Source organism: Anopheles moucheti, chromosome 2 (genome assembly GCF_943734755.1).
Source record: "Anopheles moucheti chromosome 2, idAnoMoucSN_F20_07, whole genome shotgun sequence".
NCBI lineage: Eukaryota > Metazoa > Arthropoda > Insecta > Diptera > Culicidae > Anopheles > Anopheles moucheti.
This window is the reverse complement of record NC_069140.1, coordinates 6,235,694-6,262,562: the sequence shown is the minus strand read 5'-3', so window position 1 is coordinate 6,262,562 and position 26,869 is coordinate 6,235,694. Positions and strand designations below refer to the sequence as shown.

At 45.0% G+C, this 26,869-nt stretch overlaps 1 protein-coding gene and 4 non-coding genes across 8 annotated transcripts; 2 read left to right on the top strand and 3 right to left on the bottom strand.

Moving 5' to 3' along the window:
• Positions 1 to 337: 337 nt before the first annotated feature.
• Positions 338 to 26,677, bottom strand: LOC128300921 (plastin-1). Of its 4 annotated transcripts, none has more exons than XM_053037183.1 (6): positions 26,584 to 26,677; positions 25,547 to 25,889; positions 2,633 to 3,532; positions 2,355 to 2,565; positions 2,002 to 2,280; positions 338 to 1,929 (listed from the first exon to the last, which is right to left on the bottom strand). In XM_053037183.1, exons 2-6 carry the CDS (start codon positions 25,625 to 25,627, stop codon positions 1,250 to 1,252), a joined length of 2,151 nt encoding a protein of 716 aa, XP_052893143.1. In that variant the 5' UTR covers positions 25,628 to 25,889; positions 26,584 to 26,677; the 3' UTR covers positions 338 to 1,249. The 4 variants fall into 4 exon arrangements, with proteins under 4 accessions (XP_052893143.1, XP_052893150.1, XP_052893135.1 ...); XM_053037190.1 differs by having other exon boundaries at positions 26,573 to 26,618; XM_053037175.1 differs by having other exon boundaries at positions 25,547 to 25,886; positions 26,437 to 26,601.
• Positions 9,780 to 9,898, top strand: Trnal-caa (transfer RNA leucine (anticodon CAA)). The gene is made up of 2 exons: positions 9,780 to 9,817; positions 9,854 to 9,898. It is a non-coding gene; the product is annotated as a tRNA-Leu (tRNA).
• Positions 10,326 to 10,398, bottom strand: Trnak-uuu (transfer RNA lysine (anticodon UUU)). Its single transcript has one exon. It is a non-coding gene; the product is annotated as a tRNA-Lys (tRNA).
• On the bottom strand, positions 11,135 to 11,207 carry Trnak-uuu (transfer RNA lysine (anticodon UUU)). Its single transcript has one exon. It is a non-coding gene; the product is annotated as a tRNA-Lys (tRNA).
• On the top strand, positions 11,591 to 11,710 carry Trnal-caa (transfer RNA leucine (anticodon CAA)). Its single transcript has 2 exons — positions 11,591 to 11,628; positions 11,666 to 11,710. It is a non-coding gene; the product is annotated as a tRNA-Leu (tRNA).
• Positions 26,678 to 26,869: the final 192 nt, after the last annotated feature.

The window sequence follows — 26,869 nt, the reverse complement described above, 5'->3', positions numbered from 1 at the left end:
GTTTCCCCTTTCAAATCATGTTTGGATGAAGCAGTTGCAATCGTGTTACATTGTTTTCGTTTTGGCACATAACTGCTGTCGTTCGTTTTGGTTTAGTACACAATACATTGGAACTCGCTTCCCTCCAAAAGAAAAAACAAAAAGTTTCAAAATGTGTTGGAAACGGCGCAACAAGCTATTCGCATGGCTGTAACCATTTTCTTCCAGTACTTTAAGGTAGTAATGTTTGAAGCATTTGTTTTAATTCCCTGCAGTGCAATTCTTTCACGTTGTGTGCATGATGCTTTATGTTGATCGTGGTTTTTTTTTGTGTGTGAGGATATCTTTGTGATAAGCTTAATTTTCGACCAAAATACAAAAAAAACAAAACAAAAAAACATCCACTCTTTGCAGGCGATACGTTGTAAATGAGCTTTGCTTATAATTGATAAATTGGTAATTTATACAGACTCCATTTTACATTGGTCTTCTATAAGTGGGGCCCTCGATCGTTCGTTCGTTCACTTTAGTTGGATCGCATAGTAGTTTGTCACCATCCGCAAAGAGCGCTGACTGGCGTTGGGACATGGCCACATGATTAACCGATCTTTTCGGTTTCCTAACGCTTGCAGCCGTTACGCACACCGTACTTGAAATACACATCCACCTCCTGCACTTCTGGTTCCTATCTGTGTGCTAGTGCTGCGACCAACGTGTGGTCGTCGGATGCTTTCGTCATTCCTATTCCTTAGCCATACATTATGTTAAAGTTATGAACGTAATTATAATTACTACTATTATTATTATTATTATTGCATTACATCCGAAACCCCCCTATTGATCCCGTTCCATTCCTGCGGCTATTATGTTTGTTTGTTTGTTGTTATCTTCCTATGCCCTTACCGACACCGCACGGTGTCGGTGGCTAGTGTTAGCAGTTCGATTAACGCTTACAACGCTTCTAGTTTACAATCATCACACACGTACAAACTGGCTGCCGAACGACCCTTGCCGTTGGATCCATACATACATACACACATACACACACACACACACTCACGAACACGACAAACATACACACGCACGCACACACGGTGCATTATGTTGGTTCACTTTCCTTCCTTAACGTAACCCCGGACATTATATTGACTGATGTGGTCACTTTAGCGTTTCTTACAAATCCGATACATTTAGCCCGGAATCAGAATGACAGAGACTGTACACTACGTATGCAGACGAGCTATGGGGCGTCTAGCACCACTCGGACTGCTCAATCGGCAAATTCATCAACAACAGCAGCGTTCGTGTTCGATTGCTGTATCGTTTCACTAGCAGCGGACGGTGGTAGCACTTCGGCGGCAGGTTCCGCTTCCTGTGACTCATCATGCTGATGATGGTCCTCATCATCACCTAATGCACCATTTCCGTTCGTACCGTTGGTAATGACCGTCGTTTCATTCTCAAATGCTTGCGCCGGTTCCTGTCGCGGTGGGGCGGTAGCCTGCACGACCGAAGCGACCGGTGGGGCAGATTTCGCACTGTCCATGTTAGGCACGTAATCCATCGCCATCAGGCAGGCGAACACGGTCATTATCATCTTTGCCTTCACCTCCGTAATGTCTTCCGGGAGGGCATACACGCGTGCACCGATCTTGCGCGCCATCGAGACGGCATACTTGGCATTCTCAAGATTCTCCTCCGGATTGCCACCTTCGCGCACGTTATCGTAATTGATGCTGCCCGGTTTGATCGTGTCGATCAGATCGATGATGATCTTACCATCGGCAATCGCCGGATCCTGGAAGCTTTTCAGGCTCGTCCGTTTGCCTCCGCTCTGCAGCTTCGAGTTAACCCACTGGACGATCTCCTTCTCAATGATGGGATTGCCGGTGTTGGCCAGTCGGGATAGAATCGAGAGCGTGTACGCACGCATCAACTGCCAGATGAGTGCTGCAATGGTATAAAGAAAGAGGTTTACACAATAAGCGTGTTTAGCGCGGCAAAGTTGCAAGGCAAACGTACCAAGCGTAAGCGTTGCATTGCCATCGCTTAGATCCTGTCCGGCAATGCCGACGAGCGAAAACTTTTGCTGCTTGCCCAGCTCAACTGCATAGTTGCAGTTCTCAAGCTTTTCCATGAATTTGCGCAATGGGGTGAATTTCTGGTGCACACGTTTCCACTGCACACTCCCGGGTTGAATGATGTCGAACAGCTGGAAGATGACTAACCCATCGGCCAGATCCGAGTACAGCCAGTTGACGTGCGGTTTCACACCCATCGAATTCATCCAGTTGCGGTAAGCTGTGTGACATTGAAATACATTGCCGAGATTAGTACCGACCGCAACTTCATCACCTCTCATTCATGCAACCTACTTTTCTCTTCGCGCGTTTCTTCGATCGATTCTAGTCCTTCTATCTCTTCCGGCTGATCCAGACCCGGGTGATTGTTGAACAGGTTGGCCACGAAGGCCAAGTTGAGCTTGTACACACCATTCACGACATCTTGCGGAGTGACAAACGATCGGCAGTTCAGCTTGGCCGCTTGTTGCAGCATCACTTCGGCACGGTTTAAGGCGTTTTGTTCCTGAAAAATTAGACAACATGTTAAGGACTGCTTCCAGAGGGAGCTATTTTCTCACACCATCCCTTACCCGGAGCGCTTCTAGGTTAACTCCCGCATCCTTGGGGGCGATTTGATTCAGCAAGTACGAGTACACCTCCGAGTCGGAGATGTCACTCTGGAAGTTGGTGCAGCGCCGTGCAATGCCGGCCCGCTCCAGATGGTGGTTGACCCAGCGCAACAGGATCGCTTCCGGGGACAGCTTCATCAGATCCTCGAGCCGCTCGCCGTCCGACAGCAGTGTTGCCAGCCCCGGACAACTGTCCAGCGTGATGTGACTGAACAGTCCAATGCGAATAATCTGCCAGAGCAAACCGAGCACGAGATGCGGTTTGCCTTTCGCGAGATCGTGCGCATCGATGTTGACAATGTTGCATCCAATCGCTTGCGAGGACACTAGCGCCAGCGTCAGGTTCTCGAACTTGGTGTACACGGTCAGGTTCTTCTTGTTGATCGCACGCTCATCGATCGTGTCCGGACAGGAGTGGTTAACGATCTTGCACAGCAAAATGCCATCCTTCATCTTGTCGTACAGCTGCTTGCCTTCGGAGTCGAGCGGCAGCAGGTGCTTTAGGTCCGGGTCCGGCATCAGGTTCGAGTTGATCCAATCGCTGAACGCCAGCTGCTCCTCCATGCGCACCGAATGTGTTGTACCGGCCGCCGACGAGTCTGACATGCCACCGAGCGTCTCGAGGTTTTCCTTCTTCGAGACGACTTTTTTGAACGTGCTCGCCACATCCTTCGCCTTCAGGTCCATGCACAGCGACTCGAACTCATCGTAGGACAGCTTGCCGGCGTGCTGCGACCGTTGCTTGTTCGTGTACTCGTCGATCATCAGGCGGACCTGGTAGCCGGGCAGTTTGAAGCCGACCTGATCAAGCGCATCCTTCAGTTCTTTCAGCTCGATGAAACCATCTTTGTTAGTGTCAATCTGAAAGTAGAGATAGGAAGCGAGATTATTAGATGGATTGCTTTGACCATGAATCACCCCGCAAGAGTACGTGTCAAAAAGACGGTAAAGAGTAAGATTACGCTAATCGGTTGTCAGTGATTAGTCAAGCTGAGGATTACAATGAGGGTGCTTCTCACCGTAGCGAATTGAATCAGCAAAGTGTTACCGCGAAGCAAGTATGAATAACCAGTGCAGGGTACTGTGGACGATAATTTTAAACTTTCCCATATCTGGATATTCGGAGTAATGTAAGGGTTTGACATCCAGCAAATCAACCAATTGGCCGATGAGTGTACGTGAGGCAACGACACCCACAAGCGAAGGGCCACTAGAAAAAAAAAATCGTAATGAGTCACCACTTCCAGTGCAGTATTGCCATCGCAACCCGGCAGGGAACTTGGGTGACTTTTCTTGGGAATTTATGCTTCCCGACTATCGGCACGCTTCCGGGGCGCAGCGGACTATAACGCAGTAGAACCGGCCCAGTAGAAAGTGAAACACAACAAACAATAAACATTGATAATGGGTGTGTAAAGTGGTAAAATGATTATAATGGCGTTGGACGTGCAACGACCTTGCCGAAGGCTAACTCGAGGCTTTGGCTTTGCTCGAGGTTGAGAGTTTTATTTTGCCCCTTTTCTTTCTTTCTTTCCGGCCTTAGAAAGCACGACCAGACCCCGCATCGGAAGAAAGCATTAGGTTTGGGGGGAGCGAAGGGGTTGACACGTCCATGGTCCGTTTGGATTACTCATCAACCGGAAATGGGTGTACCAGTTGGCAATTTACATATCGCATGAAAAACAGGCTAAAATACAAGCATAGAACGAGTTTGTTGTGGTTTGTTCGGCTGCGAAAGGCCCGCGGAACGTTTTATCAAAAAATGGGGTATAATAATCGATCGATTACCTTGACCTGCTGCACGTTGGCACGTTTAGGCACAAACGACAAATACATGCAAAGGTTTAGCAGCAATTGCACGTTATCGTGATAAGAGTTTAACATCCCTGAAGGTTAAGTAGTTCGCCAAAAGCGCCTGCATTACTTTCAGTTTTTGCAGACCTCTGGAAGTTCATCCTTCCATCCCTTCAACCTACTTTTGAGCTCACTTTTGGAACCATCAAATGCTCTTAAATCGGTGATCAACATTACCAAAAATAAAGCCGCTTTGTCCACAGACAGGCAGTGCTTTTCACTCCCGCCACTTTCGTCCATTTAATATTTATCACGCCGGTGGTGGTGAATGAACGCCATCGTCTTCGGTAGTTTTGCCAACCAGACCTTGACATCGGACACCGGACATTGGAACGGCCACGGAAGGTCTTTCCACCAAACGACAACAAACCCGGCGCGGGATAGTGACATATGCAATGAATATTGAGTGAAATAAATTAAAAAGCGACACAATTTTCACGTTCACCTCTCCACCAAATGCGCCACATGTGGAAATGTTCGTTGCCCTGCACTCGGTGATGGAGATCGGATGGACTCTTTGTGTCAATGTGAGGAGGTGTAGTCGTTTTTTGTTTAACAGTCCAGTGAGTTTTCTCGCGTAAAAGCTGTGGTTAGCCCGCGAAGGAAATTTCCTTTCTCTTTGGCATGTTTCTCTCGCTTGCTGCTTAACCGACTTGACTTAACGAGTAGTTTTCGATTAAATTGCCAAACAGAAAAAAAAAACCCAAAAAGGATAGAAAACTCCAAGTGAAACGGTGTATAAGATAGACATCGAATTCCGAACACCGAAAGTGTCTTTTTTGTGGGGGCTCATCCCCAACAACCAAGGTTCGCAGCAAATGCAGAGCCGTGACGTGCGTGATTCACATGTGATTCGCGTATCACTGGCAATTGCGGTTTATTATTTGCGCCGATTGATCTAATCTCTTGCGCAAAAATACCAAAGAACCAAAGAGTTCCTCTTATCGTCGACACCCCCTCATGTGGCACTTCATGTGGTGGAGGATAATAGGACTCTTTTGCTTCAAACGTCCCGCGCGAGTGTCGCGGGTGATTGCAAAATGATAGCAGCACCTGCCTCGTCTAAGCGCGTACACATGTGTTTGTTATCACGAACTCAACTGCCGATGATGAAGATCCGTGATCCTTCATCCAAATGACACCCATCCAAAGTGCCATCCACACCAACCGGTAGTAGATACTTGTGAATGCGAATAGCCCAAATAGGACCGCTTCTTGCAAAAGTGCCAGGCCGGTTATCTGAGGCTGGTGGAAAACTCAGCTGACAACTGTTGCATGTTGCGGCGTGAAGATGACGGTTCAGGTTGCCATTTGCCATGCGATAGCAAGAATAACGTGCTAGCAAACAAACAAACCAAATCACCCAAACTGTTGGCTGGTGTAAATATTGGTGTGGCCATTTAGGGCCATTTTTTTCCCCTACCTTACCATTCAAAAGTTTCCCAAGTTGACCAACGTCAGTACCCATGGGAGTGATTGAGTCGTCGATATCATTATCTTCGGGGACGGTTAAGAAACGTTTGCTGTCCATGGGTCCAAATGGGCAAAAACAGGTGAATCTAAGCCACGTCGCGTGGAGAATTGCGGAGAAACATTTAATCTTATCTTTGTACTTCATCGATGTCCAATTATATACACATAGTCTTCCAAACACATGCATATACATATCACATACAGTACAGTAAATACACAACACTCTATTGCACCTGACCTCGCGGACTTGCAACGTTTTGTAACACTCGACAGGCGTCAAAATATAAGCAACCTTTTGAAGTCATTCACATATTTATCTATAAAAGAGATCAAACAGAAACTTGAAAGGCGAAAATCAAATCGGCAAAACAGTAAATATACTAATCTTCTCCCATATCAACGGAAATCTGATTTTTTTCGGGTGAAAAATTCGATTCGAACTATATCAACCCCATCTGCATAACATCTGTAGAGAGTTGAAAGGTTGAATAATTCATGGACCACTTTCACGAACACTTCCCTGGCCTCGCCCGTGGATCCGCGCAGATTGCATATCTGCAGATGTTCCGATGATCGTACAAACAGTTGCCCTTTTCCGGGTAAGCTTCTTGCTGAATTTAAGAAAACAAAAACAAGTACACTGCAGCAAATCAACAGTCTTTGCGTTGTGGAATTTCTGTTCGAAATCGAAAACATTGATAAGATATGCTGCTGGCCATGTTTAGATCCAATGCTAAAAACGGGCGTAGTAGTGTAGCGTTTTAGGCAGTCACTTCCGGTTCGATGTTCGATGGATTAAATCCTCGAAGGTTACACACGTGTGTGGTCAGTTGATGCCCATTAACGGTCAGTTCTCTTTAGATCTTTCAGTGTACTTGCTGTTGAAGCTTTCTATTTCAACTATACACAACAACCACGATCGAGAGTATGTATGATTGGAGTAGTTCAGTAGTAAAAGCCTTGGTGCAATATACTCTCCATCCTCACCGGTAAATTCGTTTTTCACCTTTTACAACTCAAAAAACCAATTACGTTTAGTGTGTGATGCATCGTACGCGTCGCCGGTGCAATATAATTCTTCCAATTTCACTTTCCAAAAAAGAAAACACTTCAATTTACCAAACCGGAGGCAAAGATCAAAGTGTCGTTACTGACGGCAATGGAACACTGACGGTAAACAATACGACATAATGACAAATTAATCCTGTTATCAATTTGGCAAAGAAAATAGCACACACCTATCCTAAAAGCAATGCCGTTTGGAAAAGAAAATAAAGAAGAATCAATACTGCAACGCGTTCCGGAGTTCATAAACTACGTAAGACGGATGGAATGTTCTTGGGTGATCGGTTCCACCTATCGACGACAACACCCGTGTATCTGCGTTATTCCGGTTACCGGCTTCCGGCGTGACTAATGACAACTTTGATAAGTTGCAAATCAGGTCGGGTTGGACGTGTGTCATTGGCGTTTCTTGTTGGGGTAGGCATTGCGGCATTCCCAACGATGACTCAAGCTGATGAAGTTGAGTCAATCTTTCACCGTCAACTTGGACCAAAAATTCGTAGGAGGAGGGTGGTATCGATCACGATTCTCCAAAAAATCGAACGACTATGAATCATTTCGACCTAATGAACTCATCGCTCCTACTGGAAGAAAGGCGCTCATGGTGGCGATTGGTGGTGTATTGGTAGCGGCGTCGGTCTTCACACGACAGGAACCGTTCCCAAATCCCATCCAGTCTCAATTCTTCGTACGCAGGACTTTTTTTTACTATCCAGGCTATACGGGGGTAATTAAATTCAGATAAAGCCAGAAATGGCGCAGGCTTTATCAGAGGTTGTTGTCCCGATAAAAGGTTATCGCGCCTACTGCGGAAAGAAATGCGATCATATTCAAAAATGTAAAGAGACACACGAAGAGATCGTAAAGAAAAGAAGCCATTCGTCCTCAGATTTAGGTTTGTTTCTGCTTACTTGATCGTATAGCTCAGGCGTGAAGACACGACGGAACTCCAGGAGTGCGTCCTCTTTGGCGATCTGATGAATATCCATACTGAGCAGTCGACTCAATCCACTACAATCTTATGAGCTAAAAACCTAATCACGACCACACACACACACAACTCACGATGGTCACTGATCACTTTGCGTACAACTCCAGACGATCAGACCTTCAATCCTGTTCGTCCTGCGATGATGACTAATGCGCGTAGCACTCTAGCGAAAAGCAAAACACACAAAACCCGAACAGCCTACGGACAATAATGTAATTGTATTTCTCCTTTGGCCGGATTTGCAACGGCGGCAGGAATGGGAACGACGACGACGAGTTCGGAACGGAACGCACGAAACACCGATCGCTTGTGGCCAAATGTTGACATCAGACTGTCTGACCGGCCGCTGCACTTTTGGCCCCAAGGCGAGGCCCGCGAACCGCGTACGGTCACGAACGGTTACACTTGGTATGCGGCCGTCGTGCCGTTCCGTTTCCTCCTTCGTTTCGACTGCGCCACGTTACGTATTACGCTCCCATTACGCCAGCGTTCCTGCTCTGTCACTCTATCGCTCGGCTGTTTCTGCGTGTATGTGCGCGCCTTGGCTTATCGGGTTCGAATGAATGGGGGAGCCGCCGACCCAATCGGTGTTAAGGGTGGACTGCCGTGGCCAAGAAAATAAACTTCCCGCGCTCGTGCATCACCGACACCCGCCCCGGCCCTGCGCTCGCTGCATTCCTGTGGAGCGTGTGGAACCGATAACGCGAGCCCGTACAATGTCACCCCTCGTGGGGGTGACATTATATATCGCTCCGCCGCACATACACAAACAAATGCGTGAAATTATTGGCCGGAGATGAGTTCAATTTTCACACCGCCAACAGATTCCTCATTCGCTCGTTTTTATTTTGCTGGTCTGCATGTGCGTGCTTCGTGGCATGTCTCAATGTAGGTTGTGTTGTGCACTGTTAGATAAATACACATTAGTTTTACGGTTCCCCCATTTAGTGTGGAATTCCCCCATCGACACACGTGGAACGGAGGGAAGCGAGCCCGATGAAAATGGCACCAATGATGGGTCTTTTTTCTTTGGCCTGCTGATAACTGCCAGCATGCCCATCGACGAGGCAATTTAGCATGGCCCTACAATAAAAAATTGGCACAACAATAAAACTTTCGATTGGGATTTATAATTTTTGGTTTTATCTTCCTACAGTACCCTACAAACACACACATCACATCCCGTACGCCAGAGAGAGCTTTCCCTGCCAGACGGCGTGACGTAGCGACGAAAATTACTATCTGCTGCGGCGTGAAATGATTTTCCTAAAGCTGTAGGTGATTTGGTGATTGTAAAGCAGTCTTTAACTTTTCAATGCGCGCGTGATTGTTTCTGTGCGGGGTTCGATTGCTATTGCTATTGGGCATTGTAAGTGACGCTGCATGTGGTTTGTGGCATTTGTTTTAGGCGAAAAAAGCTCACCATTTAGCGCTTAAATTTTATTTTGGGTTCGGCGAAAAAGGAGGAAAAGAGTTAAATTGCTGTTCATGATTAATTCATTCACGAAATTTTAGACCCTGAAACAGCCATCTTGGCTAAGTTTTGGAGCCGCACGATCCTACGCTGCTTGCATTATTTGCACGTGCCGGTTATCGAAAGCGCGAGATTGAAAAAAGCGTGCGATGTTTGCGATGTTATTAGTGTGAGCATAAGTTTGCAGTTGCTTTGTAGAATCATGCGCACGAACGCATTTTATATGGCTCTGAGCTCGCTTCCCGCAACAAGTCAGGATGGCCGAGCGGTCTAAGGCGCCAGACTCAAGAGCAATCTTGCCCGCTCCAAGCGGGTGTCGAGAGCGTTCTGGTCCTCTCTGAGGGCGTGGGTTCGAATCCCACTTCTGACAAAATAACTTTTTTATATGAACAAGGGAATTATAAAGATTGAAGTGTGGAGGAAGAGGAGAGAGAGAGTAATAGAAGAGAGAGAATTTTGTTTAGTTGTATAAATATATTATTTAACATTAGTAGTACATAACTTTTTTATATGAACAAGGGAATTATAAAGATTGAAGTGTGGAGGAAGAGGAGAGAGAGAGTAATAGAAGAGAGAGAATTTTGTTTAGTTGTATAAATATATTATTTAACATTAGAAGTACATAAACATTTTTTTTAATACTTGGTTGGAGTTGAGCTGAATGTAACTGAATAAATTTCTAATTTTAAAAATTAAACGAATAATATATATTACCGTTGTATTACTGGTACACTCAATATGTAGACAATAATAACACAACACTGTATCCTCTCTCCTCTGTAAAAAAGATCATCACACGCCCGAATAGGGACTTGAACCCTAGACCGTTGGATTAAAAGTCCAACGCTCTACCGACTGAGCTACCCGGGCCTCTATCTCCCCGAGTGCAAATACGCTTGTTGAATACAGCGTGCATTTTCGATACCGCAACTTCATTAACACTCACTTGTTGAATGAGCTATTTAGGGGTGGTTTTGTAGAAAAATTTTCAAATGTACCACGAAGTAACTAAATTTAAAAAACGGTACCAGTTGCTACATTTTATTTGTTTGGATTGAGCTATTTTGTACTTAGTCTTAGCTAGTGTCTTAGATTTACTTGAGAATGTCCAATTTTACAAACTATTTCAGTTACACAATGTTTTATTCTGTTTTACCCATTCTCATTTGCACATAAGATGATCTGTTAGTTCTGTGTAGGGTTGTTTTTTAACCATTTGCAACAACTAAGGAAAGAATACGACGAACATTAACATAATTTTGAACATCAAACATTATTATTGATTGTTTCTTACAACCAACTATCCAACCCAAATAAATAAATAAATGTACATTGTAAGGAGTTTGTTATGGGGAAATTAATTCATAACCATTCTTTCTAAAATGTTCCATAAAAACTACTATTCAAAATTATTTTATGTTTCATGTGTTTTATCAACAAACAATCAATGTACATAGAGAACAAATAAAAACAAAACAAGCAATGTAAAACCAAACTAAGCAAAGCTACCCCTCCCTTCTGTTACCGTTCTGCTCACGAGCATTCACACACGCAGTATATGCAAATGTCTTTCGCAGAATCTTATACGCAAAAAAAAACTTCAACCCGCCCGAATAGGGACTTGAACCCTAGACCGTTGGATTAAAAGTCCAACGCTCTACCGACTGAGCTATCCGGGCTCTCCCTTGCCCATGCGCTACACGCATATATCAATTGAGCGCACGTTCAGACGAACAGGTTCCGTCGAGAGAGTTATTCTCTCTCGTTTCGCTCGTTGTTGATGAGAGAGGAATTTCGTATGGCAAGAAGTATTCCTATATCGTTCCATTCATTTTCCTTCACGTTCTTTTGTAAAAATGTTAAAACAACTCACAAGTACACGTCAAATATTTGATAAAAACTGCATAAAATTGACTGTTCAATACAAAACATGCTGTAAACCATTGCGTTATAACAACTACGGACCATTTCAAGGCATTGCTAATTGTTTGTATCTCATCTATTGGGGACCGTCTAACGGTGCATGCGTTCTGGTTTGGTTCTAGCACGCCCCTCTCAACATGTCAGGATGGCCGAGCGGTCTAAGGCGCCAGACTCAAGAGCAATCTTGCCCGCTTCCACACGGGTGTCGAGAGCGTTCTGGTCCTCTCTGAGGGCGTGGGTTCGAATCCCACTTCTGACAAAAACATACTTTTTTGCCACACAGTTTTTTGCCCATTATGACTTCCCAACTGTTTGTTATTCGCCGTGGTGCCGTCCTGCTAAGCAAAAAAGGGTCCCATTCGTTACAAAACTTTGTAGCAATCTAACGACAGCTTCGACTGTTAAAGCGGCGGTAAACCCCATAACCTTGAGCGCACAAAGCACAGTACAGACAGACAACGATTGCGTGGAGTTCAAGAGTGCTTATCGGTACTCATAATTCATAAAAAATCGATACAATCTGCCCTCCGTTTGTGAGGGTAGTAAAAAAACAATCACCTTGCACCATCACCACCCCCACCCGGGGATGGCATAGGGAAGTGTACGAAACAAATTCGTGCGGGAAATCGATTTCGTTTGGCATACAAGGACTACCAGCAACCCAAGTGGAGCAAGTGAGACTACCAACGATATGACACACATCCCATCAGACACAACAACTTCACACGTTCGCGCAGTGCTCTGGGGGGCTCTGGAACATACAAATGGAGATTCGATGTCGTGATAGTGTCGCGATGTTTGCGATGTGACTTGTGATGTCCAGGCGGATATCTAGCCTCTTCCGCGGGTTTCGTGAAGAAACCGGTTGTCTATGCGTTGTACGTCTGACGTCAACTTGTTCTTCCGAGCTTGGGTGATTGATCATCGGGTAAATGGAGAACCGGAAGAGTGCCAGAATTGTGACAGGTTCCCGAAAAAGTTGAGGATCGCTTGCCGCCGCTGTTAGACGATCGTTTCCAACTTGACACATTTACAACGCGCGCTATCAAACGCAAATAGTTGAGGCAGGTTCTTCCATTTGATACCATTTGTCAATAAAGTTGTCTGAAATGAGTTGTAAATTATCTTCTAGCGAAAAGGCGTTTATTGCTACGCTCCCATGAGTGTTTCGGTACTGTCTTTGAATATACGCCATTCAACAACAGCTGCTATAATTGCACACAAGGCAGCCGGGGAGGGAAATCAAATTGAAACGGGCGTGTGTTGGCGGAATTCCTTACGGTACACATCCGTGCATTTCACTATTCGGGAATTCCGCTCAACGCGCAGCAAGGTCGTTAGTGGGTCCCTAAGTAATGGTAAATTGACCATTTCCCGCCCGTCTGTTTGGTTGGTACCGTAAGATGCCTCTTTCCCATAATGTGCGCATTTGCAGCCGTTTTCAGCTGCACTACAGCAACCGCCTCTTGCCTCTGTATATGCATCCCAACCCGACCACTTTAAGGGCCACCAAGAAACACACATACACAGACATCCGGCTAGTAACTGGCAACGGTCGAGAAATGTTAATGATTGCAATTTGTGAGCCTATTAACCGATCTCGGGATGCCGCCAACTTGACGCGTTCCGTTAAATTTAGGTGTGTTCCACCCGAACCGAGTGCCATTATCAGCGGAGAATGGATTAATGCGGTAGGAGAGAATGTGTTGCAAGCAACAGGCTTTGTGGGTTGGCTAGCATGGGAAACAATTAGGCCATTTTCGTAGCTGGGGCAAGCTTCTAAAAATCGGGGAAAAATGCAAACCAAAACAGCTCAGAAGATAAAGAATGAGATGGTTTGGATCATCTGTTGGAAACTGTTGAAGTTATTAAACCCAGTAGCCTTCAATAACATCCTCTTCATCTTGCAACAACTAATCATATATACTGGTAATGCCTCTTGAAGATATCTCCAAAACATACAGATCGTTTCATGAAGCTCAATATATTTATTTTAAATACATTAATAGACGTTAAGCTAACATTTTTAAATCATTTCCAAAAAGTATTAAGAAGAGGTTGTTGAGAAAGAAACATCTCAATTATTCCAACCATTGCATAATGGGGCGAGTGATTAATCAAGCTTTTGCTTTCCTCACACAATAATGTTGCTTTTATTAGGTATTACAAGTGCAACTTAAGTGGAAGAGATGCATTCCGAACATGCAACAGCAGCCTTGAAGTTAAAGTTGCTATCTTTATAACCTGGAAACTCTCCCATCCCACCACGTCTCACACCAAAGCGTCAAGTGGCCGCGGTTCGATTAGTTTTGCCTCAAGTGTAAGTGATAGCTCAATCGGTAATTTTCAAACCCGTTTCATGATATCGCATGTGTCGAGTGTCGAGATAAGGAGCCACGCTACTACAAACTGTGCACAGTGAAAACAAAAACGTACATCGGACAAACAATTGGCGATTGCCCTGTCTTGGTGTGGCATGTTCGGTATCATTTTCCCATCCCCGTTCGGCGAATGAAACTGAAACGATCGGGAAGCGGCAATGCTCTTGTTCAGTCATCCACAAAATCTAAGACAAAACTCCATCACACGCTCAAGGTTGTTTTGGTTTCGAGTGCCGCGAGAAGATCGCCCACCCTTCTCCCCCCGATCGTTTCCCACAGCGCAGGGAAGGGCGCGGAAGGGCTTTGCGCTCTCTTCCTCCCCAGGCTTTCCCATTCACCGTGTGCCCTGGATGGATGGAAATTGGAACGGTGTGGTGTTTCACATCGGGAAACGGTGACGACGGTGCCGAGAGCGCGAACCGCAACACAACACAACCGGATGGTGTGGGGGAAAAACTCGACCGAGCTCGAGTTAGGCCGTTTCCACGGTCGATTTACTACTACTTACTGGTGGATTGGGTTTACTTTTTTACTCACGCTTTCAAAACCCGAATCTTTGAATGGCCGACTGCCACCGGAGCGTTTTGAGTGAGGCCTGAGGCGGAGCGAGAGTACTCCACTATTGATCCTCGCTGTAGATCAACTGCTAACGCCACATATTGGATGGAAAGTGTTTTCTGGGGGTAGAAATGCCCATCAACCCTTGCAGTCTTATTAACCACCAAAAGACTTACTAGAAAGATGGAGCGATAGAGAGATAGAGAGAAACACATGAACGATCACTCCGGGATATAACAACAATAACCGCAGTAATCAGCTCTGTTCTCGTGCTGTGCATCTGTTGACGCCATCGGAGATGAAACGGTGAAGTTAATAATCGATCAGGTGTAGCATCGTTACAATGCAGGTTCGTTACGTTGCACGTTCTGTTCCAGTAATTGAACATCTCGTGTACTTCCGTTTCCGAGAAGGAGGGATCATTCTAATTAAATCAAAGAGTGATTGGAAAGCGATGCTGTGTTGGTGGTAGCGGACCTGATCTTTTACCACGACAGGACCGGTAAAAATCCCGTCCCATTCGTACCACTACCACTTTGTAGTAGAAGCACTTGATTACAAAAGGATTTGCTACTTGATAACTCCTGGTGGACTCTGCTATAAGGGAATTTCTGAGAATATTTAGAAGGAGTAGCTCAATATTGGGTAACTGTTTTGGTGCTGTGTGACACTTCTGAACCTGCTCATCAGTGAAAATCATGAAGTGCATGCACAAGTGGAGCCAAAACAATATAAATAATGTTTAATTTTAGAAGTCTAAAACTTCGTTTCGAACGAACCATTTTAGGGTTATAATGTTTGCTAACTTTGTAACGCATGGTTAAATACTTGGAGAAATAATACGGTTGAAATACTGTAGAAAATTAGCTAGTACACCGATCCATTTCAAACTTTCAGGCACTACAATTTAATCCATTAGTAAGCTTTTGGCAAAATCATTTCATTAAACTTAAATGCCTTTACTGTACGCTTGCACCTTACGTTTAACTCCACTCATGATCTTCTGCAAAACATCTGAATGCAGTTTCTTCTGTGCTTAAACTCATCTTTTCAGAATTTCTGCTTAAGATTTGATCAATTTGAGATGTTTTCTTAGCGTCTGTTTCATAATAGCCCAGTATTTTTCGATTGACGCTTACAACGCTATGTATTTTTGAGGGTTCATGTGCTCGGATACGAAGAAAGTGAGCAACTTGGCATCATTTCACTCAAGGAAAAATGGAAATGGCACGAAACTGGATCAGGTCGGAAGATCATTACTTGAGGTAGACCTTCCCGTTTACAGTCTCGGCAGTAATGACCTTACGGCCGACCTAATGAAAGTACGCTTGTTTGAACACATGAGCAGATCAGAGTATATCTTTGCAAACTTTGTAGAATTCTGTTACATAAATTCATCTGGACTTCAAATCAACTCCCCGGATCCATGCTTAGACACTTCATTTCATCAACACTTGGTGCTGATTGCATTCTTTTCACTACGTTCTACTTTAATTAACGCCAATATTGCCAATTTTCGAAAAAATAGATCACTAAACTACTCCTACTCAAAATTTCAAAAGAGAATAATCAAAAGCGTTTTCTAGAGCGTGATGCAATTTAATGTGGAACACCCTATACAATGTGGAAAATAATATAAATATTTGGTTTTGGCCATTCCAAAATTCATTCAATTTGACAATTGGCAAATTCCACGATTGATTGGCTTAACCACTAGACTGCTAGGAAATTTAATAAAACCTTCAATAAACCTGTAGGCGAAATGCTTCCTAACCATTATCTAACGCAACGCCGTGCTTTGTTTATTGTAGAAAGCCCCCGTGTATACACGAAGCTACACTTTGTGCGAAAAGAGGCCGATCGTAAAACCAAAGCCATACGACACCGAATATGTGGCTTCCTTATGCAATACCGCACTACCGCTCCATCGTCGGGGTAGTGCTGCCAACGCATTTACTATCAAGATGGAAGAAGGATGCCACAGTGCCAGGCGATAACTTGTTTCCTCCCCTAGCATAGCGTCAAGGTAGAATGGATCGGGCGAACAAAAGCAAAACAAAACTGGAGAAACAGGACAAACCCTGCACCGAAGAGCACGCTGATCAAATGCATGAAGTGCATTTTAATTAGAAACGCTCGTAAAATTCCACCATCCACCACCACCATCTGATGTGCTGTGCGACAAATGGCCCTTATAGCGCTGCTGTGTCCCGATGGCAATCCATTATGCAAGGTGACTCGTACGTACTTGGGGCCCCTTGTCGCGCTGAACCGGGAATGTTGCGGTTTTGCTTCCGTGTAAGGTGTCAATTGTCACGGTCGGTCTCTGGTGGTGATTTTGATCGTTCGCGGTACCGGGGCCCCGGACAAGTGAACTCCCCCCCTTTGCTGATGACTAATCCGGTGGAAGAGGAAACTGCGGTGGATGTTGTGACAAATCGATGGGACAAAGAAAAGATCACTCACAATGCAATGGTAGGAGTTGGAGTTGGGCGTACAGGGAGGATCTCGACTCTTCCTTTTGTGCACAAAACCGGATTGCAATTCTCGACCCGTACAAAACTTGTTGCTACTAACATACATCCATCCGAGCCGCGGGACAACGGGAGTTTGGAGTTTGTTGTGTGGTTCCGGGCCTCCGTCGCTCTAGTCGCTGTTGCAAACATCGGAACCAGCTCTCTCGATCACGGAGACAAACCGGGGGAGGGAAAAAAAGATGCTTAATCAACTGTGTAATCAGAGAAACCACCGGTCGCTTCCCTCTGCCACTGCCTTGCGGGTCGAATTCGGGAGCATGCACAACGTGGCGGATGAAGCAACACGAGAAGCTGTACATCAACGATCACAGCTTCGCGTTGCATTGCGGTGTGCCGTGTGAGAATAATGCGGGCTATTGTGTACTGGGCCCCGTAGAATTGTGCTGCGCTGTGGCGTGCTGCGTTTTGTCGCCGATTGCAATACCAAGGGGCCAACCGATGCAACCAGTAGATGATGAATGTTGATGATGAAGAAATTTTGCATCCAAATGAACCGTTTACAGTGGCGATCATAACGCTTGGAACGCCGCGCGCAACCTTGAGCAACCGTTGAGCAAAATAGCGGCGAGCGAATGTTTGCATCTTGGCCGACGAGCGTTGCGCTTATCTGCGAGGTGGCCTTTCCTCGCTAATTAACCAGCGGCATTATCAGAATCTGTAACGGCACAATACCGGTTGGTTGTTTTTGTGGCAATGGCCACACAAACTCGGTGTGTTTATTATTGCCACCGTTTAAACTTTGCTTGCGGATTATAATTGCTGATTGGGAAATTGGTTTCCCCGTGCCCGTGCAAACTGTTTCAATGGCAACTGTTCATCGTCATTTTTCAAACGTTTTCCTTTCACCCACAAAAATAATAACTTTTCCTTTCAAACGCCGTGTACCAAAAGGTAATGTGTTAAATTCGTGCTTCAAAATTCAATTTGTCACCCCTCTCAAGCCAGCTTTACAAAATTTACACATCTGAAGAAGGTTTTTTCACCCCTCCTTGGAAGTCCTGTGTGTTCAAAACCGGCAAAACCCATGCTCGAAGAACAAATGCGTCGTACGTCATAACCTGTTTGATCATCCATCATCATAAGTTTCAGATGTTCGTGATCGCACAATTTTCCCCACGAACGGCGGCAGGCCGTCGAAAGATTCCAATTAACGTAATAGAAAGAGAAGTTGAACGAAAAAAAAATCAGCCACAACAAAACCAATCTGGTATATCTGGTTGTATCCCGGGGTAGGCGCGGATTTCAGTTGGACCAAAATCGAAACACCCTAAGCTGTCCCACTCCGGCTCCACCGAAAGGGGGGGTTCGTGGGGGGAGCGAGTGGAGGGTGCACAATTCTTAACGTGGCATCGAAGTTTCTTGACCTCGCAGCATGGTGCCTTCCCATTCGCCAGCGCTCCGTCGATAGCGTCATCCTTCCCTGCTGATGCCTCCATTTCATCACAACACCACACGATCGTCATGATCATGACCATCAGCCTTTAAGCCATGCTCTAACGCAACTCTCTCGAACACAAACACACCCAGCCCACATACATTATTGGCCAGCTTATGACCAAACACGGCCGAGTCGCTTATATGCTGCTCCTTTTTTTACTCACTTCTCGCGGGTGACGTTACCGGGCAAGTAACAGTGCCGACCATCATCATCATCACCATCATCATCGGTTTGTGCTGAAATTATTTTTCCATCCATCTCTATTTCCATACGGCGGGCAGGCAGGCGTGCGTAAACAACAAAGAAACGGCGCGCGGCAGAATTGTGTGACCGCGAGGGGTGAAACCGTCCAAAGATGTACTGAAAATAGGCACATGCATGCACAGACGAGAGGCTCACAGCCACATATACAGGCGACGATCGTATGCAAAAAAGGGCGAAGAAACGGCACAGCGGATTTATCACTCGCCCGGAACTCCGTTGGTCTGCGAGCGGTTCAACATATGGTGAACACATTTTCAAAACACACAAAACAAAGATATTGAAGAAAATGAAACATAAAACACGGCAAGGGTAATGCTTGTAGAGCTTGGTTGAGGACAATTCCTTCACGTTTAGTGTGATTAATACACACACACCCGAGAGAGTAGTCGTCGATCTGTCTATCTTTTGAAGCATAAATACACAGCAGGGGGGTTGAGATTCAGGTGCATTAATGATTGGAGTAGTTTTTAAAAATAAAAAAATAACTAAAGAACTTCTTCTACTATATGAAAAGTCTTTGCCGGAATTCTACATACATAAGTCTTTTAAATATTCACACATATCAAATTATTTGAATAGTTAATATCAGTGTTTTACAGTTAAATATGTAAGCAGCATACTTCGTTGATATCAAAATCTTTGCTTGAAGAGGTTTTTCCACATTCGAAACTCTTTCGTTTATTATTTGCATAAATTAAATTCTGATCCGTATATAATACCAACTATTACATGCAGAAAAAAGCAAGCAATTTTTAGGAAAAAGAGCCAAAGGGAGTTTTCTTTGAGTGGGCTTAGGCAGCACTACAACATTACGTCAGGAAGTTTAGCGAATTTCGATCATTTTTACCTTATTTCTTCACATAATTTGATGAATGAATGAATAATGAATAATATAGTGGATTGGTTGGACAATAGGGACAAAATCAAAATATTGGGAATATTTTTCACTAATTCACTCAGGTTTGGCTCAAATGATTTGGCATCACAATGCAAGAGACTTAAACCTGTACCAAAAAGTCATAGTAGCAAATACCTATTTAACATCTAAATTATGGTTTATTGGATCAGCTCTGTCAATTAACAACAAAATTTTAGCGAATATTACATCTAACCTAGGTTCATTTAGATGGTCTAAAAGTGGACCAAGAATAGCTCTGCCTAAAGAACAAGGAGGTTTAAACCTTATGATCCCCGAAGTAAAGCTCAAAGCCTTACTAGTGAATACACAACTAAAAGAAATGGAAAACACTCCATACAGTAGCAAATTATTAAATCACATTCAAAATCCACCATAGCATAGCAGAAATTCCACAACAGAATCCGTGTGTCAAAATTATTAAAATTGAGATGGCTTATCTATCTGATGAATTAAATAAAAACTCAAGCACAAAAGCAGTCCAAAAATCTATCAGTAGTACAATTACAATACCACAAATAATACAAAACCCTCCCACATTGCAATGGCACAAGATATGGAAAAAAACATCAATGAAAATAAGCTTAGTTCTAGCGAAAGAAGTATTCTGTATAAGTTTGTTTAATGAAAGAATGTACACTCAGAAATTAAAATTTAAATATAAAATGATACAGCATCCTAACTGCGAAAATTGCAAATGTGTGGAAAGTATTGGCCACAAATTAAAGGATTGTAAAATTAGAAACAAAACTTGGAATTATTTTTGCCAACTCATTAAAGAACACGATATTAAAATGCCAACATTTAGCCAGCTATTGAAACCGGAACTAAAACTGATGAGTACAAAAAAAAACGAATTACTATATTGTCAATTTTTAATAATGAAATAAATCAGGACATTTCAAAAGATGAGCTAAAACAGCTGATAGGGTAACAACGGCATGGTGCATTAGTAGGAAATCCATAATTTCAAAAGCTTATGTATACGAATAAGGTAATAAACTTTGAAGTATTGTTTTATATAAAAAATAATAATAATGAGATGAATAATCGGGTCGCAAATAATTCTACATATGGGGTAAGAGAGAGAGAGAGCAGATCCCTCCTTTGCGAGAATTTTGATACCAGATCCTATGATGTGAAGATCGACGTCGCTACCATTAAGCCATTATTAACCTGTCCAGCAGAAGGACGGTAAATTAATTTCCGAGCATATCGTTTGTGGAATACAATCAGCCATTTATTTGCAATTACTCATGCACTCCATGATTTTCCATGACTATAGAACGAGCGTAAAGTGGAAAAGGATCCTTGGCAATCGCATAAATGTATACAACCAGACTAGCACAGAATTATTATTGAATGAGATGAAAATTATTCTCAAGGTGCATTCATTCCATCATGGGCAAATGCAGCACAACCCCGCACTGGGAGAAACTGCAATCGATCGAACGAATTGACCCCATTTTCACCAAACACAAAACTGCCGCTCACTCACTCTCTTCCACTTCGTCTTCGGCCACCAGAAGGGGGGAGCGCAAGGGTGGCGGCCACCCCCTAGTGCCAGTGGGTAAACACCAATTCCATGTAAATTAGATAATGAGTCGAGATAATGATATGTTTGGCCTCGGACCAGCAAAAATAAAAAAAAACCCCGCCACACATACATCGCCGATCCAAGATCTTCCAAAACAACACACACACACACAATTTTCTTTGTATTGTGGGGGTTGAGGGGTAGGAGCAAACAAATAAAAAAAGCGCAGAACTTATTGCCGGGTGGCTGACACGGGATGGCTCTCTCTCTCTCTCTCTCTTCGCTTTCCTCACCGGTTGTGTGCAAATGTTGTTACAGTTTTTTTTCCTTCTTTTCAACCGACATTTTAATTCGTTACCTCATTTTTCGGTATGTGAGTGTATTTTTTTTTGTGTAATGGCCCCGAAAAATAAATAAAACTAAGGTACGTTGCGGGCTTGTTGTGTAGAAACGGCGAAGAAACCGAGCAACACGAAATAGAACTGAACATTCCACTGCAGTGCTGGCAGATTTTGGGAAGGCTTCGATGGGCGGTGGCGGTTTTGGGCAGTTGCTCTGCAGTGTTAAAATTATCATTACCACATTTCCCGCTCGCGTTTGGCCAACGGGTGGAGGAAAACGTTGTCTAACCCGTTGGCGTTATTTTGAGGGTTTCGACACGCGGTAGCTCTCTGTCTTTCCGGGAGTTGCTGTCTGACAACGTGCTGTGCGTGTAAAGGGATTTTCCCTTTTGCGAATGGGTTCGTCTAGCGTGGTCGCGTTTGAATCACCAGTGCCATAACGCCCGTAACTTTAAGGAACTACCCTTAACAAACACTTTCGCAAACATTATTTAACCGGTACCGGTGTAAGTTGTTTGGTTTCAGTTTCCACCCATAATGATCGCACTTGATCGTGGTGTGCTCGCGACTTTACTTTCAATTTCAATGAGGTCGAAAGTCGTTCTGCATGTGGAGTTCACATTCAAACTCCTCCGGCCGGCGCTTGAGTCCATTTGGAGCGTGTCGCTGATGTCATGTTTGTATAGATCCACATCTCTACCACGCGCAGTATGATGCAACCGAACGGTTTTTGGGTCCACGTTTGAAGGACTTTGGGTGTATGCACTCCACAATAAACTGTATATCCCGAAACCACACCGATCCCCGTCCATTGATCTCTTTCGCCCACATGGCCCACGGCATGGACTCCGAATTGTGCACTCCACTGAGGCAGCTGCCGCTACGTCGAAGGCCACAAATCAAAGTTGTACTACAAGCCGCCGTCGGGTTCCACCCTCACCATGACCATCCATGACTCCAGCCTGCAGTCGGACAGTGGAACGAAACGACGGTATGCATAACCTTTGCACCATAAAGCGACGCGCTGCGCACAATAAGCGAACGTGATAGAAAAGTCAATAAGTGACTTGATTGGAGGCGCTGTAAGATCGTTGATTCATACGCCACTGACTCATTGGGGTGTGTATGTGTGTGTGTGATCGGTGCTTTGTTTGACACTCTTTTTCTCCAGCTCGCGCCACCTTCGCCCCGTCAGGCTCGAAGTCTTCGTTCTCCATAAACAGACCGCTCTAAACACGGAAGTGATGGCGCGTTTGCGCTCCACGTCGCTGCTGCCAGGCGCGGTTGATCTTGCTAAAGTGGTGTGTATTCAAATTGCGTCGCAGTGCACGCAGTCACCGCGGTGCCGAGCGTGAAGGGAAGTTGGGCGGCCGATGGCAGGTGATGTCAGTTGAGAAATATTCCCGATCGCGTTCAAACAACGCGCGATCACACTTCACCGACTACCACACTCAGCCTGCATCGGGGCATGATCGTCGTGCAATATTTTACGTTGCGGTTGTTTTGGTCTTTGTTTCAGGATCATAAACGTATCATCAGTGTGTTATGCGACACGGAAAAATATGGTTCGTGTCGAAGGGGGAATCGTGCATCTCGGGGAATGCACACTGTTTATGACCTTCGATGCAACAACTGTATCTTTCTAAGCGAGCCCCTCTGGGGGAAAGGAAACCAGTGGATCCGAGGAGCGGAGTATCGCCCGCGTGCCAACGAGTGGTACGTGTTTATCCGGTTGGGGCACACTCCCGGCTGGTATGTGTGTGGTTGCGCCGGAATGTGGCACGATAAGCTCTGGAACTGGAGAATCAAACAAAAACGGTACGGTGCCGATTACCTCTTTCCAGCGGGAGATCGGCTGCGGAGGATGGAAAGCCAAACATAAAATATGCGCGTGACCTTCAGGCCGTAGTAAGAAAACGCACACTGATAAGAACGGGCATCCAACGGCGTGGTCCAACTACGCGTGTTCGGAGGCATGGACGTGGTGACCGATGGAGTCGCCGACTCGCGGAAATAGATGAAGAGAAAGTCTACTCCAAAAACGCTTCCAGCAGAGCAAACAAATTCAGTATCCCAAAATGGGAAAGTTCAAGAAAGATAAAATGTATGCAAAGTACGGCAGAGGTCTTTCGGGGAGCATCTATAGCACTCCGATCTCCTACAGTTTTAGAAAAATCTTCAGATGGTACTGTGCTATATTGGAGAATGGCTTATTGTCACTATACTCCCCCACAGTGAAGTTGTGTGGGCCGTTTGTTGGACAAGAGATGTCTGCATTTGCGTAGGATTGGTGTTGGTCCACTTCGGGAAAGGAGAGCCTCGGTGGGCTACGGTATAAACTATGGCAATATATGCCAGAGACACCGTATATTGAAGTCATTGGACTAACATTTGCAGTAAGACATGGCGTAAAATGAATACCTCTTCAGAATCGCTGAGCATCACACATCAATAGCGCTCATTTTCATAAAACTTCTTCAAAAACCTTCACCGGTTTAGGGCGTTGGCGAAAATGTATTGTGCTTAGTGTTGTACTTTGAACAATAGCACATCTTCAATACAAAAGCTGATATTTCTTTAAATTTAAATCTCCTAGCCCTTATACCTACCCCCACAGATCACAGACAAACGTAAATAATTGCACGATTTTTAGTTCGTGTTCTTTGATTGGAGATACAATCTATAATTCAAATTGACCGGATATGTGCACGTGTTCCGGACAGCCGCCCGGTAACGGTGAGCCATCTCGTGCGCAAAAGCACACCGAAGGCATCGACCGGCAGGAGAAAAATGGCCGGAGAGAGAAAAAGAGAGAGATCCAGTAAAGCTTCCGGGTGCAAACATATCAACAACCGGCATGCCATCCCAAGGAAAACAAGCCACCGTGGCCATGCCGCACCCTTTGGAATGTAATGTGCGAAGAAGCGATGTACTTGGGAACTGGCAAAAACCCAGTGCCGGAAAATCTCACACACGGGGTGGGTGAACAAACCAACAAAACAAAAAAAAGAGAGAACCGGACGTATCCCGGTGCCCTCCCTCGGGAGGTGTGTTGGGAGTGTCGTGGCATGCGCGTACGCAACTTGGCCTGTCGTCGAGAGTCGTCGCCGGGAAATCGCCGGTCGAATAATGCCTGGATGTTGTTGGGCATATGATGGGAAGCGCATACCGGCAACGAGACGACTACGTCCGAACGAAAACGAGGTCAAACGTCTGGTTTGCTCCGTTGGATCTGAATGGGAAGCGTATTAGACGCGATACCGGTATACGATTACCCCGGCGAGCAAACGGTGTACAGGCGCACATACAACGCACAAGGCGGCGCCAGGCCAGATAGTGCGATGAAAAGCTTATAAACCGGTGTATGAACCCTTCCGATGGGGAGGGTTCCTCATGCCGATCGATAGGGATTTCCAGGGTAAAGTCACCGGGGGGGGGGGGGGTATATCTTGCCATTCCCCGAAGCGGCAATGAGTCATCGTAAATCAATTGGAAATTAATTAAACCAGAAGTACCGGAGAGTTTTCATTACCTCGTCAGCAGGGGGTAAAGAGTTCGCGCGTAAGATTTACTCGGAGTTCCAGCGTGGGGTGGTGGCCGACACACGATAACTGTATGCAAAACGGTAGGAATTTGGCTTCCCACCCCAACCCCCGGCAGGTTTCGGTCGGACATGCGGTTAGGGCCCACAGTGTGGATGATCATGTAAATGAATACCGTTTCCATACCACCGTAGTAGGCCATACCACCTCGGGGAGGGTGCATTTGTTTGAGCGAATTAAACAAGGCGTACACCATGCATAAGTCATCAGCATGAAGAGTCTGTTTTTGCACAATGGTGATCGGAGGGGTTCGTATTATTCCGCTTAATCCATAAGCATGGAACTCTGTGTTTTTTAATGTTCTTAAGAGAAAATTGTTACATTTTCCGGTAACCATGGTATCCACCCGGCAGGAGACATCATCTCGGTGCGTTCTGAAGTCCCTACCGAGGGCAATGCCATTTGCCACCACCCGCAACGCTGTGCAGTGAAGGGTGGACCCACGGGGGTAGGTTTCGGAGTTTGCCCCGGGAGGATGCAACCTAAAAAAAAAAAGCGTCTCCGCACGTTTTCCCACTTACCTCCTCGAACTTCTCGCGCATTTCCGCCCGCTCCTCCACGGACAGACTCTTCTGATGGGCCGCATTTCGAAAAGTAGCCATTTTTGTGTTGTATCTCGTACTCTGTCACTCCACTGCAAAGGGCACGATCGATACGTCGTCTTCGGGTTCACTTCCACTTGCTGGTTGTATCCACACCGCCGAAAGATCTCTATGCTGCGTGTGTTATGTTGCGTTTGCCTTCCTCTTCGTGGCGTATTACTGCGTGCACAACTTTATTTATTTACCTTTTGGGCTGTTGTTATATTCCACTTCAATCACTTGTCACTGTGCCATTTGATGGAATTCACTACAAATTTGGCTGCTTTTGAAAGAGGTAAAACAAAAAAACAACATTGCTATATAATGCATTCACCGTTTATTCGTTCCACACATAACTCTTTCACCGTCGAATTAAGGGCAAAGCGTTTTGCTTTACAGCATGGCAAAGAAAGAAGATGGAGCAAACAAAAAAAAATCACACACACACAACTACTGACTAAGCACCGGCTTGACTGGATCTTTCTTTGTGCGCTTTGCCACATTCGGGGTGAAGATTTTAGCATAAAACTTTTTTGGGGAAACTATTTTTTATCAATGAATCAAAGCAACCAACCACACCACCCCACGACGAGTCAAGAATGCTTGCGTTCTCTCATTCTACGGCACTTCTTAGCAACGGCGAAAGAAAACGAGAGAACAATCACACCCTTTCCACCCTCTCGCAAACATTAACACACATACACACACTCATCCACACGAAATACCACTTAAATTCTACACCACATCCTCCTCTTTTCTTCACTGTACACACAGCACGTCCCTTCCGGACGCCTGAAAACACCCCACACCGCAACAAGAATGGTTCATACACTGAACGCTGTTTTTGGCTAACGCTTCCACCGATGATTAATCTGATGCGTTCTCGGGTGCTGATGCTGTGTTGTTGCTTTGTTGCTAGTATACCCAAGACGCCCAGCACTAACTTCTTTTGCTTAAAATGTGCACCTTTCTGTTACCACTAGTGAATTTGACTCTGGAACATTTAAATCACTACTGACCGCAAAGCCGACGACGCGAAAAATAATGCGAAGGTTCGGAGCCAAGTGTATCTCGAACGAAAGGTGTATGTGCTCTGTCTCATGTGCCAGTTTGACATAAGGCAGCTGCGTATATTGTGTACACTGTGATGTAGGCAATTATGACGAATGATGACCTACTTGAAATCCCATAGTGTAACTGAAGACCAATGATTGTTTTGCGTCCTCCAATACTAATAGGAGAAAACAGGAGCAATAGAGGAAT